The sequence below is a fragment of the Canis lupus genome, chromosome 8 (assembly GCF_011100685.1).
Source record: "Canis lupus familiaris isolate Mischka breed German Shepherd chromosome 8, alternate assembly UU_Cfam_GSD_1.0, whole genome shotgun sequence".
Taxonomy (NCBI): Eukaryota; Metazoa; Chordata; class Mammalia; order Carnivora; family Canidae; genus Canis; species Canis lupus.
In genome coordinates, this window is record NC_049229.1 from 71,687,625 (window position 1) to 71,704,513 (window position 16,889).

At 61.8% G+C, this 16,889-nt stretch overlaps 2 protein-coding genes across 2 annotated transcripts; one reads left to right on the forward strand and one right to left on the reverse strand.

Moving 5' to 3' along the window:
• Positions 1–359: 359 nt before the first annotated feature.
• Positions 360–3,687, reverse strand: LOC100855552 (creatine kinase B-type). Its single transcript, XM_038545830.1, has 8 exons — positions 3,527–3,687; positions 3,011–3,231; positions 2,655–2,809; positions 2,448–2,580; positions 2,045–2,216; positions 1,215–1,338; positions 831–1,020; positions 360–752 (listed from the first exon to the last, which is right to left on the reverse strand). Exons 2-8 carry the CDS (start codon positions 3,201–3,203, stop codon positions 574–576), a joined length of 1,146 nt encoding a protein of 381 aa, XP_038401758.1. The 5' UTR covers positions 3,204–3,231; positions 3,527–3,687; the 3' UTR covers positions 360–573.
• A 6,274-nt stretch (positions 3,688–9,961) lies between these two features.
• On the forward strand, positions 9,962–16,641 carry TRMT61A (tRNA methyltransferase 61A). Its single transcript, XM_038545831.1, has 4 exons — positions 9,962–10,057; positions 10,512–10,871; positions 13,208–13,474; positions 15,280–16,641. Exons 2-4 carry the CDS (start codon positions 10,541–10,543, stop codon positions 15,549–15,551), a joined length of 870 nt encoding a protein of 289 aa, XP_038401759.1. The 5' UTR covers positions 9,962–10,057; positions 10,512–10,540; the 3' UTR covers positions 15,552–16,641.
• The last annotated feature ends 248 nt before the right edge of the window (positions 16,642–16,889 follow it).

The following is a 16,889-nucleotide window of genomic DNA, read 5'->3' on the forward strand; positions in this document are numbered from 1 at the left end:
AGGAGGGGTGGCAGAGACCCTGACCAGAGGAGAAACAGGATTCAGGCATTTTTCTTTCCTGGGCTCCTCACCCTCCAACACCCCCTCCCCCCACCACTGCCCCAGCATATACTTCCCCCACTCGGCAGGATGGGGCTGAGCAAAGTGCCAGGCTTCACCCCACAGGCCGGAATGCCCCTAGTTGCTCAAGGTGGAGCTCCTCCTCCCTCTCCCTGTCCCTCCCCACCAGCCCATCCCAGGTCTGTAAGGGAGCCAAGTAGACAGGATGGCAAGGGAGGAGTTCATGGAACATACTGTCCCTTCTTACAGAAAGTGAAGCAGAAAGGGTAGACCTACAATTGGACACACTACTCGGAGACTGGTAGCAGGCCGAAACCCTAGTTTATTTCAGCATCAGCAACATCTTAGCCATCACAAAAATAAACTCTACCAAGGGCAACAGAAGTCTCTACAGCGAGGCTAAGGGCTCAGCCGCCAAGTGGCGAACATCAGAGGGGTGCATGGCGGGCACTGCCCGGGCAATAAGTTAGGAAGCAGCGGGGCTGGTGGTGGTGGCAGGTGCGGGCTGGGGCCTCACTTCTGGGCAGGCACAAGGTCATCGATGGCCTGGCCCTGCTCCAGCCGCTGCTCCATCTCGATGAGCAGCTTCACACCATCCACCACCATCTGTACCAGCTCCACCTCTGAGAAGCCCAGGCGGTCTGCGTTGGAGACATCAAAGACGCCACCCACCGCAGCTGTGTCCACACCACCTGGGGAGACAACCAGGTCAGCAAGGCGGGTGGGGGCCTGCTCCGGACAGAAGACTGCCTACAGCCCGTCCCACTCACCTGTGCCTCGTTTCTGAAGCCGCAGCCGCTTGAGCACCTCCGGGAACTTCTCGTGCTTGCCCAGGTGGGGCAGCTTGATGTGCACACCTGCCCGCAGGCCTGTGCCCAGGTTGGATGGGCAGGTGAGGATGTAGCCCAGGTGAGGGTTCCACATGAATTCGTAATTCTTTGACTTGAAAAGTGTTTCAATCTGGAGGTTGACAAGAGAGGAGAGACCTGGTTGAGAGGCCCGCTGGGGGGACCAGCTGGGACCCTTGGAGCCAGGGAAATTGGTGGGGACACCCACATCCCTGCCTGAGCTCTGGAGCTCTGGAGCTTGCCCTGCCCCCTCCCTGGCACCAAAGCCCACTTGTGCCAGCCCAGCTTGGGGCAGTCAGGCCTGACCTGGGTGAGGCCGTTGCAGAACCGAGTGAACACCTCCTTCATGTTGCCCCCTTTCTGCATGGAGATGACCCGCAGGTGGTCTTCCTCGTTGATCCACACCAGGAAGGTCTTATTGTCATTGTGCCTGGGGGAGGGGCACAGTCAGGCCGCCTCCTAGGACTATGGTCTCAGGATACATCCAGAAAAAAGCTCTAGGGGGGCCTGAGACCCCAGGAACTCTCCAACTCCCTGAGGTGCTCAGTCCAGCTGTACCCAGATACTTGGGCTGCTGCCAGGACCCCAGAGCCATCCACACTTTGGAGGTATGCAGGGAGGCCAGGACCTGAGCTGTGCCCCAGCCTGCCAGTCATTTGCGGTGTGACCCAGGTGTGGGGGAGGGGGCGGCGGCTCCAGTGAGGAGGTAAGGGGCAGGGAGACGCGTCATCTGGCGGCTGAAGCCGCCCTTCGCAGACCCTGGAGGCAGGAGGCTGTAAGCCTCCCGCCGCCCCCAACCCCCACTAGGAAGCATCTGCGTCACCCAGCACCTGGCAGTCCCCGCGGGGAAGGGGATGAGAAAGGAGACGCAAAACAAGCTCCAGCTCCCAAGAGGAGAGTGGAGGAGAGAAGCCGACGCCACCCGCCGCCCACTTCTAAGATCCCGCGAGGCCTCGGCCTCCACTAGTTGGAGTCCCTTCACGTACCTGCGCGGTCAAGGTCACCTACGAGGAGGCCCTGGAGGCACCAACCTGTCCCAGGAGCGCGGCCCCTCCCTCTTCCTCCTTGGCGGCGGCGTGGGGGAGGGCCAAAGGGAGGAGGGAAGGGGACCCGCGGGCGGGGAAGGGGGCACACACCAGATGCCGCGGGCGTCCGGCCAGTCGCGGGCCATGCCCGAGGCCAGGAGCAGGGGCGACACGGGCTTATCGAAGAGGAAGTGGTCGTCGATGAGCTGCTGCTGCTCCGCCTCGGTCATGCTCTTGAGCGCGTAGTACCGGCCGGCCAGGTCGCCGTCCAGGCTCGACAGAGCTGCAGAGGGGCACGCTCAGGAGGGCACACTCGAGCCCCTGCCCCCAGGGCCCCCCGGCTCTGTGGGAACCCGGCCCAGGCCGCCACAGACACGGGGCTGGGCCTCCGTCCCCCCGGGAAACCGGACCCGGCGCGCAGATAAGAGCGTGGCAGCGGAGGCTCGGGTGACTGCGGTGACTGATAAACAAGCCGGATGGGGGGTGGGGGGCAACCGGCCGGCCCGACCCCTACCTTCCACGGCGAGCTTCTCGATGGCACGGCGCTCCCCGCGGCTGCAGTGCGGGGGGAGGCAGAAGCCGCGGATGCTGCGACCCGTGCGCACCCGCGAGCTCAGCACATAGTTGGGGTCCAGGTCGTCGCCGCCCTGGGGGCGGGAGCGGAGGTGAGCGCCGGGAGACCCCTACCCAGCCCGCCCCGCTACCCGGGGCCGCTCCGCACCTGCAGGTTGTCGGGGTTGAGGTCGGTCTTGTGCTCGTCGCTGGGCTTGTAGCCGCCGTGCCGGTCCTCGATGATGGGGTCAAAGAGCTCCTTGAACACGTCATAGGACTCTTCGTCGCCTGCCACGCAGCCCACGGTCATGATGTAGGGGTGGCCTGGGGGAACACGGAATGGGGACAGTGATGTCACTTGCCAGGCCTAAGCGAGGCCCTCAGGACCCCGCAGCTCCGCGCGGGAAGGGGGCGCCGAAACCCTGGCCTGAGAGGGGTTCTGGGGTTAGCTCTGGATCCTAACCCCAAAGGCTGTCTTACGGATCAGGGGGCCGCACCCAGACCCCGGGCCCCGGGCGCGCGTACCCGGGTTGTCCACGCCGGTCTGGATGACGTCGTCCAGCGTGAAGCCGCTCGGCGTGCTCTTGGCGCGCAGCTCCGCGTAGAGCTCGGGGGTCAGCACCTTGGCCATGTGGTTGTTGTGGGCGCTGAGGTCGGGGAACTCATCCTCGGCCGGGAAACGGAGCTTCAATGTGTTGTGGCTGTTGGAGAAGGGCATGGCGGCGGCGGCGGCGGCGGGCGGCAGGCTGCGGGGAGACTGGGGGGTCAGCCAGGACCCGGCGCGTCGGGCCCCCCGGGACCTGCGGGCCACCCAGGGCCTCGCCGCCCGGGCTCCTGGTCACCCTGGGACGCGGCCAAGGTCAGCAGGGGCCGCAGTGCGCGCGGGGCGCTCGCGCTCCGCCCAGGACCCCAACCCCAGGCCCAGCCAGCGCGCGCTCCAGGCGGCGAACCGTGGCGTGCAGGACTCCGCGGCCTACAAGGCCCTTCCCTGAGCAGCGCCCCCGCCCCCGAGCACAGGCGGCCTCGGGTGGCACCACTCACCGGGTGGCCGGGCGGGGAAGGGGCAGTCGGTCCGTCGGCAGCTCCGGGCGCGGCGCAGGCGAACAGCGGCGGCTCCGCGCTCCCGCGGCTCTTAAGGGGCGCGACGCGAGCCGCCCATTGGCCGCTATTTATATCCCATTCATTCCATTGGCCCGCGCTGCGGGGTGGTGCCGCCGCTTTGTCCGCCACCCGCGGCCCCCAACAACCCCCCAAGGCCGCCCACCTCTGCTGTCCCCTCGCCGGGACCCCGCGCAGCCCGCCTTCCCCGTCCGGCGCCTGCCCAGGACCCCGCTGCCGAAACCTCAGGCCCTTGGACGTCCTGGAAATTCCCTCCCACGCTGCGTCCGGGCGGGAAACTGAGGCAGGAGAGCCACTGGGCGCTTGAAGACGCTCGGGCTCCTCTGCATCCGGGCTCTGGCCTTCCCTGGTCCCGCCAGCCCCCACGGTGGTCGCGACGAGGGTCCAGGCGTGAGCGTCCCGGGCTCTCGCCGCAGGTACTCGCTCCTCCCCCACCCTACCCCCGCCGGGTCGGAGCTGCACCGGAGCCGCCGACCTTCCTCAAGGTGCCCGCAGGCATCTCCCGGGCGATCTTGGTGCAGAGTGAAGGCACGCGGGAGGCGCAGTCTGGCTGGGGCCCAGCGGGGCGGCGCCCGCGGTGCCTTGACCTTGGGCAAGTCCCCCAGTTCTCGGGAACCCCAGCCAGAGACCCCCGGGGCCAGCCTTTCCTGGTAGAGGAGAGAACACTGTGGCCCTGGTAGGCCGCTGGGGAGTGCACAGTCTCAGAGTCTCCAGACCCCAGCCCTGGACGGGGGACAAGTTCATCTCATCACCCCACCCCCAAAGGCGGTCCCCAGAGACTCGGCAAAGATGGGAGGAAACACTAACAAACAACAAGCATATGTGAGATTTAGAAACAAAGGAAAATATCTCACTGAAAATCAGAATCCTCCAAATTAAAACAACAAGGACTGTACCTTCCTCCCCTCGCCCCAAGCACACCCAGATGGCAAGACTGTGAAAGACTGACACCAGCCAGTGCTGGCTATGGGTTGGAATGTGGAGACGGCATTCACACACTCCCTGCAACTGTAAACTGCCACGTCCTTTTTGGAAAGTAATCTGGCAGTATCTATTAGAATTAAAAATGTTTGTACTCCATGACCCAGCAATCCTATTTCTAGGAATCCAGCCTGCACAAAGGACAGTCTCATTCCTCTTTGCAGATAGAAATGTGCAGTGGGAAAAGCAAAGGCACGAATGAACTTGGATAGAACTCGATGCCCATCACCTGGGGACTGACCAGGGCTAGGAAGGCATGTACCCAGCGTGGGAGTATTACACAGCTATTTTTTTGTTAAGATTTTGTTTATTTATTCATGAGATACACACAGAGTTAGAGAGAGGCAGAGACACAGGCAGAGGGAGAAGCAGGCTCCATGCAGGGAGCCCGACACAGGACTTGATCCTGAGTCTCCAGGATCACACCCTGGGCTGAAGGCGACGCTAAACCGCTGAGCCACCCGGGCTGCCCTACACAGCTATTTTAAAAGTGAGTTAAAGGGGTGCCTGGGTGGCTCGGTGGTAGAGTGTGTCTGCCTTTGGTTCAGGTTATGAACCCGGGGTCTTGGGATGGAGTCCCACATTGGGCCCCCCACAGGAAGCCTGCTTCTCCCTTTCACCTATGTCTGTCTCTTATGAATAAGTAAAATCTTTTTTTTTTTTAAGATTTTATTTATTTATTTATGAGAGAGTGAGATAGAGGCAGAGGGAGAAGCAGGCTCCCTGCTCAATTCCGGGATCCCAGGTTTACACCCTGAGCCAAAGGCAGACACTCAACCACCGAGCCACCCAGACGTCCCAATAAGATCTTTTAAAAACAATAAAAAATAAATAAAAATAAAAACAATAAAATAAAATAAAAAGAGTTAGACCACTAGTCCCTGAGCCACCAGCAAGGACTCAGCACCCTCCTCCTCACCCCCTTCACCTTTTGAAGCCATCTGTCTGCTCCCGTGAGGCCCTTTGCAGACCACTCCCACCAAGGAAAAGGGATCCTATCCTATGTCTGCTCTCCAGAACCTCCAGCCTTCTGAACCCTTGACTAATGCAAATAAGAGTGATGACCTGCTTCCTGCTGAGAATCATATACACATAGAAATTCAACGGAGAGGAGTGCCTGGGTGGCTCAGGGCTTGAGCGTCTTCCTTTGACCCCCCACAGGGAGCCTGCATCTCCCTCCGTCTATGTCTCTGCCTCTCTTCTCTTCACTTCTCTTTTCTCTCTGTCTCTCTGTCTCTCTCTCTCTCTGTCTCTCTCTCTCTCTCTCTCTCTCTCTCTCGGAGTCCCTCATGAATAAAATATTTTCAAAACAAATTCAACAGAGAAATGGCAGAAAGACCCTTACTACTTTCAAGGCATCACTGATGATTACAATGAAAAGAAACTAGTGAAGGTGCTTAAGAAGAAAGCTGCCTACAATGGTGATGTAATTGAGCATCCGCAATATGGGGAAGTCAGCTGCAGGATGACCAGCGCGAGAACATACACCAGTTCCTCATAGAGACTGAACTAAGGACGACTAGCTGAAGTTGCATGGTTGTTGTTGTTTTTAATCTTTTTAAAAGTAATCTCAGCCCCCAATCTGAGGCTCAAAACCCCGAGATCAAGAGTCGCATGCTCCACAGACTGAGCCAGCCAGGTGCCCCAGTTTCATGGGTTTTAACTGCTTTTGACTCACTGAAGCTTAAGTAAGGATTTCCTTGCAATGAGTAGAATTTCCCTTCCGTCCCTTGTCATAAGTTTAAAAATCTCATAGCTTCTACAGTGTAACCATTTGAGGTCTGCTTTCAACTTGGAGCAGTGGAATTCCATCGTTCAATAGAAGGAAAAGAGAAAAGCACCTGGGTGGCTCAGTCTGGCTAAGCCTCTAACTCTTGATTTTGGCTCAGGTCATGATCTCAAGGTCATGGGATTGAGCTCCAAGACAGACTCTGATCCCTCTGGGTGGAGTCAGCTTGAGATTCTCTCTCCCTCTCCCTCTGCCTTTCCGGCTCATGCTGTCTCTCTAAATGAGTAAATAAAAGCTTTCTTAAAAAAAAAAAAAAAAGGTGGGGGGGGGGGGTCGCCTGGGTGGCTCAGTAGTTGAGCATCTGCCTTTGACTCCTGGTGTGATCTTGGAGACCCAGGATCGAGTCCCACATCGGGCTCCCTGCATGGAGCCTGCTTCTCCCTCTGCCTGTGTCTCTACCTCTCTCCGTGTCTCTCATGAAAAAATAAAATCTCTAAAATAAAAAGGAATGGAAAGAGAAGAAATGGTGAATTGGAGCTTGTGTGTCAACGTCCACCATTGTTCTGTGACTAAAGCAAGAAAGGGGGAGAAGAGCTTAGCTGTGTGTCTGTTTCACAGAATCAGAATCCCTGCACAGGGAGCTCCGTGGACAGCAAGGTGAACATCACGCTGCTGCCAGAAGGCTGGCCATGAGCAAGCAGCCACGTGAACGGGAAGGAAATACTGTCGGGCTCTGGAAGGAGGTGGGTGCTGCTGGGGTGGGGGCAGGGCAGAGGCAGAGCCCCAGAGGAATTCCAGGGTCTTCCATGCCTCTGAGGAATGGGCACTGGAGCAAAGACCCAAAGGACAAGCAAGTCCCTTCACCTCTGCCAGTGTGCACATCAAAGGGTGCTGACCACACACGGGACTCCTGCCTCTTCTCTCGCTCACCTTGGCGTGCTTTGAGCTGCTCCCAGTCAGCGTTTTCTTAGGCACATAAAACAAACCAAGAAGACAAAAAGGCCAATGGCCCAGGCTGCCCAGACAGCAGGTGTCCCTTAAGACTGGAATTCCTGTATTCTGCCCCCCCCCTGCAGCCCCTTCCTCCAGTTTTAGAAATAATCTGTTGTTGCACTCTCCACCTCCCCACCCCCAAAAGCCTGATGGGCTCAAGTTTCTGTTTCTGGAGATCTGGAGGCCAACATGGCTTTCAGACATGGGGGTGGGCACTCAGGGCTTCCTCTTTGTCCTCAGCCTCTGCAGCTTCTCAGAAGAACCACCCCCACTCCACCCTCAGGCCACCAAGGTCCGGCTTCCCTCTCCCTCCAGGAGCAAGGCCCAAGCTGGAGAGGGAGGTCCATGGGCTTGGGGCTGGCTTGCTAAAGGTCAAGCCCTGGGGATACTCCTGCTGGAGGCTCCAGCAGTCCTCAGCATTCTGACAAGGGTGTTTTATCCATTTTGCAGATAAGCAAAGAAAAATCAGAAGGTGAGTGACAGAAGAGACAGGTCAGAGGTCCAGCAATCCCTCAGTGGGCCTGGAGTGCCTGGCCCTGGGCTAACTTAACCTAGGGCCTATGGCGGGGACCCTGGGGGAGGCCCAGCCTCAGCTGGACTAGACTGACAGCATGGATGGTCAACAGCTGTGTTGGGAGGAGGGGAAGAGATCTTCAAGACCCAAATACCCAGTACCCAAATGTCGGGGCAGCCCCTACAAGGCAGGGACTGCTGGGGAGCCTGGGTGGTCCCAGAGCAGAGGAGCAAGGACGGTCCAGCCTCCATCTGAGCGAGAACATCGCCCCAGTGACCGAGCCCTTGTCTGTGGACCCTCCATTCTCCCCAGGGCCCAAGAAGCCGGTTTGGCGGCGTCTGGGCAAGAAGCTGGATGATGTCACCCAGATAGTTTATGGTCCAGGTTCCTCAGAAATCACACCTGGTTACACATTAACCAGCTGTCCCTGGAGGGGGAGGGGAGCTTCCGTGGAGTCCCCAGGTTTGCATTGGGGCACTCAACCTGCCCAGCAGCGATCCAGCTTTGGGCCCTGGGCCCGGAGAGATAGGCCAGGTGGGAGGGCCAAGCAGGGGACCACAGGTCATTCTCAGAGCCTGTGCTCAGAAGACAGGCAGGGTGTGGGGCGCCGGGCTGGCTCAGTGGGTAGAGCATGCAACTCTGGATATCAGGGTTTGACTTTGAGCCGCATGTTGTATGTAGAGATTACTCAAAAAGAAAATATTTTAAAAAAAGGAAGGCAGTCAGGGTAGACATTGCTTCCTCCTGGTACCCTGTCCCTGAGCTCTGAAGAACCCAAAGGGGAAGCTGGTTGGGGTTAGGAGAGGGGTGACAGCTGCTTTGAGGTTATAGAGCTCTATAGGGTAGGAGGCTGGGGCTAGTCAGAGAGGGGAGGGCCTCAGGTCACCTGATCCCTGCCAGGAGCAGCCTCCCCCACTGGGCATCTTCAGCTTCTCCCTTTCCCCTAGGGTGACTCTAACCTTTTCTCCAGGGTCTTTTTCCTGCCTGTTGTCATCTTTATTCAAACCTACCTTTGGCTCTGGGAAGTCAGATTTACCAGCTTTAAATCCCAGTCCCACTCTGGCCCCATTGGCTATGTGCCCTTAGGCAACTACCTAACCTCTGAGTCCGTTTTCCCATCTGTAAAGTGATCCCTCCAACCCCCACCTTTCCATCCATCTGGTTGTGGAGAGGGTTTAATGCCTTGACACTTAGCTGAGCTTATGTAGAATCAGTTCTTCTTAGGAGAGCCCCAATATAAAAACTCTGCTCTGGGCAAGGTGCTCACCTGACCTGGTGGGTAATCAGCTGGAGCTTGAGGATGCAGGCTGAGGGCTGGGACAGGCTCAGATGGAGCAGATGGGCAATTCTAGGCAGGCCGCCTGGAGGAGGGGGCACTGCAGGAGCCGGCCAGCCAGCTAGGGACAGAGAGGCAACTGGGAAGGAAGTTGGGACCACAGGAAATCACTACCGAGTCGCCAAGTCCTAATTTAGGCTCTGAGCAGGCGCCCCACCCCAGCTCCACACTGCAGCGGAAAGGCTGGGGAAGAGGAACCCCCAGAAGTAGAAAGTTGAAATCTCCCAGGGGGAGCAGCTAGGGGGTGACTCAGGAAGGTGCATCCGGCAGATCGCCTGGAAGGGGGGCTGGCAAGCCAGAGCTGGGGCTGGCTTGTCTCCATGTCGAGGGCAAGGGCAGCGCGGCCAGGAGAAGCCACCAGCGCGCTGGCCCCACTGAGAACGGGGCCTCCCAAGTCCCTTGCCTGTTTACATCCCCATCCCCGGGGGAAGCTCCGCACCCGGGCCAGGGCAGAGGCGGGGTCCCGGCCGCAGGGGACCGAGATCCGAGCCCCAGCGCAGGCCGGCAGCGCAGGGCCTGGGGTGTGGCCGGGCGCCCGACAGCCCGGGGGCAGGCCCGCCGCGGAGCAGCCCGCTCCGAGTCCCCGCCCCGCCTCGGCCCCAGCCACCCGGCGGGGGAGGTCGCGTTCGGGAATCCACCCGGGGCCCCGCCTGGCGTGACCGCACGGCACCGCCCGGCCCTGAAGGCCGCCCGCAGCAGCCTGGCCCGGCGGACGCGCGAGCCGGTCCACGCAGGGAAGCCGCCGCGGCTGGGGCCGGCGGGAGGGGCCGCCCGCGGGTCCCGGCATTCCGCGCGCGGGGCGGGGCGGGGCTCTGACGTCATCGGCGGGCGCGGGGCCGCGGCCGGAAGTGCGGAGCCACGTGCGGAGCGTCGGGGAGCGGAGCCCGCTGCGCGTGGCGGGTGAGAACTCCGCGCGGGTCCCTCCCCGCGCCGGCCCGGCGCACGCCGTCTCTCCCGGGGGCCCTCAGCTGCCCTGCAGCCCCTGCCGCGCGTCCCCTGGAAGCCCGCCCGCGGGGAGGGTGGGAAGGGGGTCCGCACGCCGGTGACAGCACAGCCCCGGGCCGCGGCCCGCTGTGCCGGCCCCTCCTCCCGCCCGAATGGGAGCCAGTGTCCTGACAAGTGGTGACAGGGTCTGGCCCTCCCCTCGGGGCCCGTCCTCTGCCGGGGCCCCGCGTCAGCCCCTCCACCTGTGACCTGGGCCGGCCTGTCTGTCGTGCTGTCAGGCCAGGGCGCTGCCGAGGACTGAGGCCCCCCGCCGCCCCGCCCGCCGCCTGGGCTCTGGGGTTCCCCGCCCTCGGCCCAGATTCCAGGTGCGCCGTGCTTTACCTGCTCAAGCCCACACGCTTGTCCCCAGGTCCCAGGCACCTGCCAGCCAGCAACACCATGAGCTTCGTGGCGTACGAGGAGCTGATCAAAGAGGGTGACACGGCCATCCTGTCACTGGGCCATGGTGCAATGGTAGCCGTGCGTGTGCAGCGGGGGGCACAGACCCAGACCCGACACGGCGTCCTGCGGCACTCAGTAGACCTCATCGGCCGCCCCTTCGGCTCCAAGGTGACCTGCGGTCGAGGCGGCTGGGTTTACGTGCTGCACCCCACGCCTGAGCTCTGGACGCTGAACCTGCCACACCGCACTCAGATCCTCTACTCCACCGACATTGCTCTGCTCACCATGATGCTGGAGCTTCGGCCTGGTTCTGTGGTCTGTGAATCCGGTGAGTTCTTTGAGCTGCCTCCATTCCGATCCTGAAAAATTGGCGTGATGGTGGAGGTCAGACCCAACGTCAGACAGCGTCCAGCCTGCCCTTCCAGAGCGTGGGCTCAACTTCTGTTGTACCAGAACAGGGCGGGCTGACGGCAGGGACTGAGGAGCAAGGGAAGTAGCTAAGAGGCTGGTAATGGAACCCGAATGAGAGTTGATGGTTCCGGATCAGGGATTCCGCTCGGAGGGGCTGCTGTTCAGTGAGAGTCCTGCCTGCCTTGCTGGTGCAGAGCCCGAGTGGCACTCGGCTCAGGTCGAAGTGCTGACTGCCAGTCCCTATCGCTGTGCCGGGCCTAGCAGTCCCTGACCGCCCAGGCCCCGGGCTGGCAAACTCCTCCCTTCCTGGAGGGAGGCTGGGGCTGCCCCGAGGTGCTCACTGCAGTTAGGGAACTTGCCTCAAGCTCATCCTCAGCCAGTACCACTGCCACTGAGCCCGGGGCACATGCACACACATACACACAGGTGCTGGGGCCACCTGGGATGGATAGTGAAGCATTCATCCCGGCCAACCATAGCCCAGGCCCAGAGGCACCCGGATTTCCAGCATGCTCCTCGTGGGATGCGCAGCTGGGCTTCACAGTCATCATGGGTCCCCAGCACCACTGCTTCCAGCTTTCTGAGGACTTGAGGCCATCCTGTTCCCCTCCAGGTGGACAGCTGGATGGTTCCTGTTGCCCAGCCAAACACTGAAATGGGAAGAGTCAGATGCAGAACTGAGCTGTGGATCAGAGTGTGATCAGAAGCTGGGCAGAGGCCAGCTGCTCAGCCACAGGGCCCATGGGGTGCCACTGGCGGATGGACAGCATCTGTGCAGTGGGCATGCTCCAGGGCTCTGCTGTGCCAGCTCCCCTTCTGGGAACTGTGGGTACAGCCATGAACAAGACAGGCCAGGTTTCTGCTTCCCTGAGCAGATAGTAAGCTCAGTGCCACCGTTTCAGTGCTGTTGAAGCTGTGAGGCTTGTAAAAACAGGGCTGCGTGTTTGAGAGTGACTCCCAGGGGTCCATCCAGCTAGGCTGGTCAGGGAAGACCTGTGACAAGGGGACATTCAGCTGGGAATGATGAGAAGGAGGCGATACCAACAGCCAAGGGAGGGTGTCACCCCAAGGGCGGGCCATGCAAAGGCCCTAAGTGAGGGCCCAGCAGGGAGGTGAGGAGAATCAGACACAGCTCAGAGGGCCCTCAGGCGTCTGACTCTGCTTTGTGTGGGGAGGAGAAAGCATGGGCTGACGGAGGTGAAGAGAATCCCTCTACTGTGCTTGAGGCTGGATTAAGGGTGGCCTGCCTGGTGGTGAGCACAAAGTCAGGAGGGAGGGCCCAGGCAGCCAGGTGGCAGGGTGGGGGGGACACATGAGTTACTAGTGGGTTGCATGTGAGACGGAGAGGGGAGTTGAGGGTGCCTTCATGGTGTCTGGCTGAGCCGTGGGTGTCCTCCACTGGACCCAGGAGAGCTTGGCTGGGAGGGGTTTGGGATTGGAGCAGATCCAGCTTTGCCCTCCTTCACGCAGAGCCAGAGCGCTGGTCGGCTGTTGAGGGGAGGTGGTGCGTGTGCACCGGCCACTAGGTAGGAGTCTGGAGCGAAGGAACATGGCATTCATTGGGGAGCGTTCATCAAGGCTGGCACCTGAAACCCCCGGGGCAAGAGGAGGTCATGGTAGGGGCGGGGACACGGCCAGGCACTGCCAGGTAGGCAGTCAAGCAGAGGGGCAGCTGAAGGCAGCTGAGGAGTGGCCAGTGCAGTTGGAAGAGAACCAGGGGACGATGACGTGGAAGACCGGAGCCATGTGGCAAGCTGGTTGCCGTGCCATGGTGCCATGAGGCCAGGCGGAGCCAGGGCAGGGCTGCACTCCCAGTGGTGGAGGCGGGTGAGAGGCAAGGAGATGGACCCACCTGGGTGGGCCAGGAGCTTGAGGGAGGAGGGCCGCGGGACCAGCCAGCAGCTGGAGGGTGTGGGGCAGGCCATGCCGCCCCATCTGTTCTGTCTAGACCCTGTAGGGTCTCTGGCCTCCAGGTCTGGGCAGTAGGGTTTGTTTCTGTGCTGGGATTGGGCAGGGCTGCCACTCTCACCCCCGGACCCACAGCAGCCTCGGGAAATAAATCCCTGCTCCCATCCCCACTTGGCCCCAGTGCGGCCCCAGCTAACCAGACCCCGTCAGCTGTGGGAGTGATGCCCACTAGTAACCAGGATCGTCTGTCCCTGGGGGCCCCGTGTGGATCTTTTCAGGGTGAGGGTGGAGGTGTTTCTTGAGCGTCCCCAGCAGTCCCGCCTGACATCTGTCCTGTCCCGCCAGGCACTGGCAGCGGCTCCGTGTCCCACGCCATCATCCGCACCATCGCGCCCACAGGCCACCTGCACACAGTGGAGTTCCACCAGCAGCGGGCAGAGAAGGCTCGGGAGGAGTTCCAGGAGCATCGAGTGGGCCGCTGGGTGACCGTGCGCAACCAGGACGTGTGCCGCAGCGGCTTTGGCGTGAGCCATGTGGCAGATGCTGTTTTCCTGGACATCCCGTCTCCTTGGGAGGCCGTGGGCCATGCCTGGGATGCCCTCAAGGTTGAAGGTACAGTGAGGGTTCCGCTGTGGCTGAGCTCCTGGGCTTGGCTTTGGATGCGGGTCACGCAAAGCCCAGAGAGGTCAGAAACCACCAGGCCATGCAGCATGGCCAGGCCAGGGCCTCCTTGCACCTGAAATCAGGGTGGGTCGGGCTGGAGCCGGAAGGAGTAAGGTCTGAGACAAAGCGGCTCCAGCTGAGCGCCTGCACCTTGGTCTACCCCGCTCCCACCTGGAGGTGGGAAATGTCTGAGTTCCCTGGGGAATGTGGCGACTCCACCTCAGTGAGGTGTGGGACCCAGGCCATGGGGCACTTTAGAGGTCAGGGCATTTCAGAGGTCAGGAGGTCAGCCCCTGAACCCAGCCCTTGCCAGCAGTCTCCCTTCCCCCCAGCCACAAGCCAGCTCACCGGCCCCTTTTAGGGAAGATGCTGGATGCGGAGGCGGGAAGGAGGCGGGAAGGTTGGCCCTGAGCCAGGGAGGCGCTGGTGAGGCCCTAGGTTTTTCCCTTTTCTGGAGAAGGAGCCAGAGCAGGCAGCCAGGGCCCCTTCCCTCCTCCCCGCTGAGCTCTGCAACCAGAGGGAGGGAGCCCAGGGTGCCCCAGGAGAAGGGCCTCCCCTCCAAAAGACAGGTGCCAAGGCACGGCTCCCTGTGGGTCCCACGCCATGTTCCTGGGCTCGGCCATGGTAGCCTGGGGCCCCAGCCTCCCCACACCCCTCCCCACACCTCCACACCTTCCAGCTTTGTCCCAGTCCCACGGATGTCAGGCCCAGGTGGTCACACTGCCCGGCCCCCTGCCAAGGTTCCTTCCAGGGGGAGCCACACCATCTGCCGCCCCCAGCCCCCAGGCTCCTCCAAGCCCCTCCTTCGGGCTCTCCCTGGGTCTGCTGGTTCTGGCCCCAGAGGTTCCCGTCTTCTGTGGGCTCACCCGCCTGCTCTGAGCCTGACCTCCATGAAGCGTGGTTCCCAGGCTTTGGCCCTCACCTGGTGGGGCCTGTTTTCCTAGGAGTACACAGGGGGTCAGGTCCCTTCCTGGGGAGCACCCTGCTCGTGCCACCTGCAAGCCCACGCCTTCCTCAAGACCTGTCTGGGGCTCAGTGTCCCCGGGTGTGGCAGGGGTGACCAGGTCTCTGGGGCATTCCAGGACTTGGCCCGCCACGTCCTTCCCCTGCCTCAGCTTCCCCACACCCTGCCAGGACAGGCACGTGGGCTGGACAGAGGCCAGGCTGAGGGACACTGCGGGTGGGCCCTGGTGGGAGGTGGCAGGAAGGGGCTGTCAGCTCCCGCCCGCACCCTGTCATCCTTGGCCGTCAGGCTCCGCTCAGAGTAGGCGCCTCCTGTTCCTAGAGCAGGTGACAGCCTCTAATTTCCTGTGACAGCCGCAGCCCCCACCGCCGCTGTGCTGTATGGTTAGAGCTGCTCTGGGCACAGTGCTTGGGCGGCTGCTGGGCCAAGGCTCCACCCTGACCCCCACCTGGTTCGTCCCTGTAGAAGTGGAAGGTGGCAATACCTGCCCACGGCCAGCTGAAATCGGGGTAGCGGGCTTGGCCTGAGTGGTCCCTTCCACGTGGCTCAAGGAGAGCCCCTGTCCCTCCAGGCCCTGCCCTCTCCTCCACCTGGGGTCCGGCTCTATGTGCCTGAGGGCATGGCCAGCCTCCAGGACCTTGGCCGGCACCCACAGCCCCACCGCAGTTTTTACCCATGCCTGTCTCCCCGGGGGGGACTGGAGGGGGCCTCGCCTCCCCCCTGCAATCCCCAGCCCTCAGCTGGCTCCTGCACCCTCCTGCCCTCTGACCCCATGTCTGGCTCCCCACAGGTGGGCGCTTCTGCTCCTTCTCGCCGTGCATCGAGCAAGTCCAGCGCACGTGCCAGGCACTGGCAGCCCGAGGCTTCTCAGAACTGAGCACCCTGGAGGTGCTGCCCCAGGTGTACAACGTGCGTACTGTCAGCCTGCCTGCACCCGACTTGGGAGCCAGCCTGGGCCCCGAGGCCAGCCCTGACGCCAGCCCCTTCCGCAGCGGCACGCCCATGAAGGAGGCCGTGGGCCACACTGGCTACCTGACCTTTGCTACCAAGACCCCGGGCTAGGAGGCCTCCCGCCAGGAGCCCCCGGGGCGGGAGCGCTGTGGAGCCAGGCCAGGGAGATGCAGCCCAGCCAGAGGCCGCCTTATATGGTCAGCAGACTCCCGCTGGGGCCTGTGTTTAGAAATGCGGCGGGGCGGGCCCAGGGGGACGGCCATGGCAGAGGAATGCGGGCAGGGCCAGCCAGCTCCAGCCCCTCCGGTCCCCAGGGAGGAACGCCTCCTGCCCGACTCCCTGCTGGGCTCAGGTCCCACACACGGTCTCTGCTGTCGCAAGCTCTTCTGCCTGTTGAACTGAGGGGTGTAGGTGGTGGGGCCCAGGTCTGACGCCTTCCCAGGTGGCCCCAAACTGGCAGGGAGGCGGGGAAGCAAGGACTCCGACGGGGAGGACCAGGGGCCTGATGGTGTTCCCACTTAGTCTCAGGGGGCGGGCCCTGCCCCCCCTGCCCCTGAGAGCCAGTGCTGCCTGGCTGGCCAGCAGCTAGGGGAAGTGCTCTTGCTGTGTGGCCTCAGGCCTGACCCACCCTGTTAGGGGCCATACAGGCCAAGGGGGAGTGTCCTGCATCCCCTCCTATCAGAGTCGGGCCCAGGGCAGCCCTGCCCATCTGCCTCGCTTCTGCCCCTGGGAAGTGCCTTCCGTGGCCCTGGTCCAGCCACAGCCCCTGGCATCTCAGTGAGAACATAGCGTCACATAGCCAGGACCCTGAGGGGGACAGTGAAGTGCTTCCAGTGACTTGGCCAATCCCTTTCAGAGCTCTTTGAACCCCGGATGTTCAAACAGCCCCAGAGCTACTTGGGTGCCCCTGCCTCTCACAGGAGCCCTGGGGCCATGAGGGTGCATCCAGGACGGAGGGCAGCTACTCTAGGGCTGGGGACAGATGCCGCTTGTCCCGCCCTGGTCCCCAGCTGGGTGCTGAGTGGCTGGCATCCCTGCCTGCTGCGACTCCTGAAGGGCCTGTCTGTCTTTGGCCTCACCTGTCCTCAAGAGCCTTGGTTTTCCCACGTTTGGACAAGAGCCCCAGGGGACTGTGCTGGCACAGGGCTGGCTTCTGACCATGCTTGGCAGAGAAATAAACACTGTCGCTCTGCCGTGCTAACTGGTCTCTGTGGTGCCCCTCAAGCCAGTCTTGTTCCCAACAACAGTGTCCAGGCTGGACCTTCCCACACAGCCCTTGCTCCTGCTTCCTGTCCCTGTCCCAGGGGCTCTGGACTCCAGGATAATAGCCTGGGACATGGTGGACAAAGGGGCAAGTGTGTGGCCACCCCACTCAGCTGCAGAAAGGGCCACTTGTCCTAGTGGGGGAGGAGGAGGGTCTGCGTACATGCGTGTGTGTGTGTGTCCGTC

Excerpts from the sequence above, each read along its gene's own strand:
- LOC100855552 (XM_038545830.1), bottom strand. The coding sequence starts at position 3,203 with ATGCCCTTCTCCAACAGCCACAACACATTGAAGCTCCGTTTCCCGGCC. Across the intron at positions 2,581-2,654 it reads TCAACCCCGACAACCTGCAG|GGCGGCGACGACCTGGACCC; the intron begins GTGCGGAGCGGC and ends TCCCGCCCCCAG. Across the intron at positions 2,217-2,447 it reads CGAGAAGCTCGCCGTGGAAG|CTCTGTCGAGCCTGGACGGC; the intron begins GTAGGGGTCGGG and ends GCCCCTCTGCAG.
- TRMT61A (XM_038545831.1), top strand. The coding sequence starts at position 10,541 with ATGAGCTTCGTGGCGTACGAGGAGCTGATCAAAGAGGGTGACACGGCC. Across the intron at positions 10,872-13,207 it reads TTCTGTGGTCTGTGAATCCG|GCACTGGCAGCGGCTCCGTG; the intron begins GTGAGTTCTTTG and ends CTGTCCCGCCAG. Across the intron at positions 13,475-15,279 it reads GGATGCCCTCAAGGTTGAAG|GTGGGCGCTTCTGCTCCTTC; the intron begins GTACAGTGAGGG and ends GGCTCCCCACAG.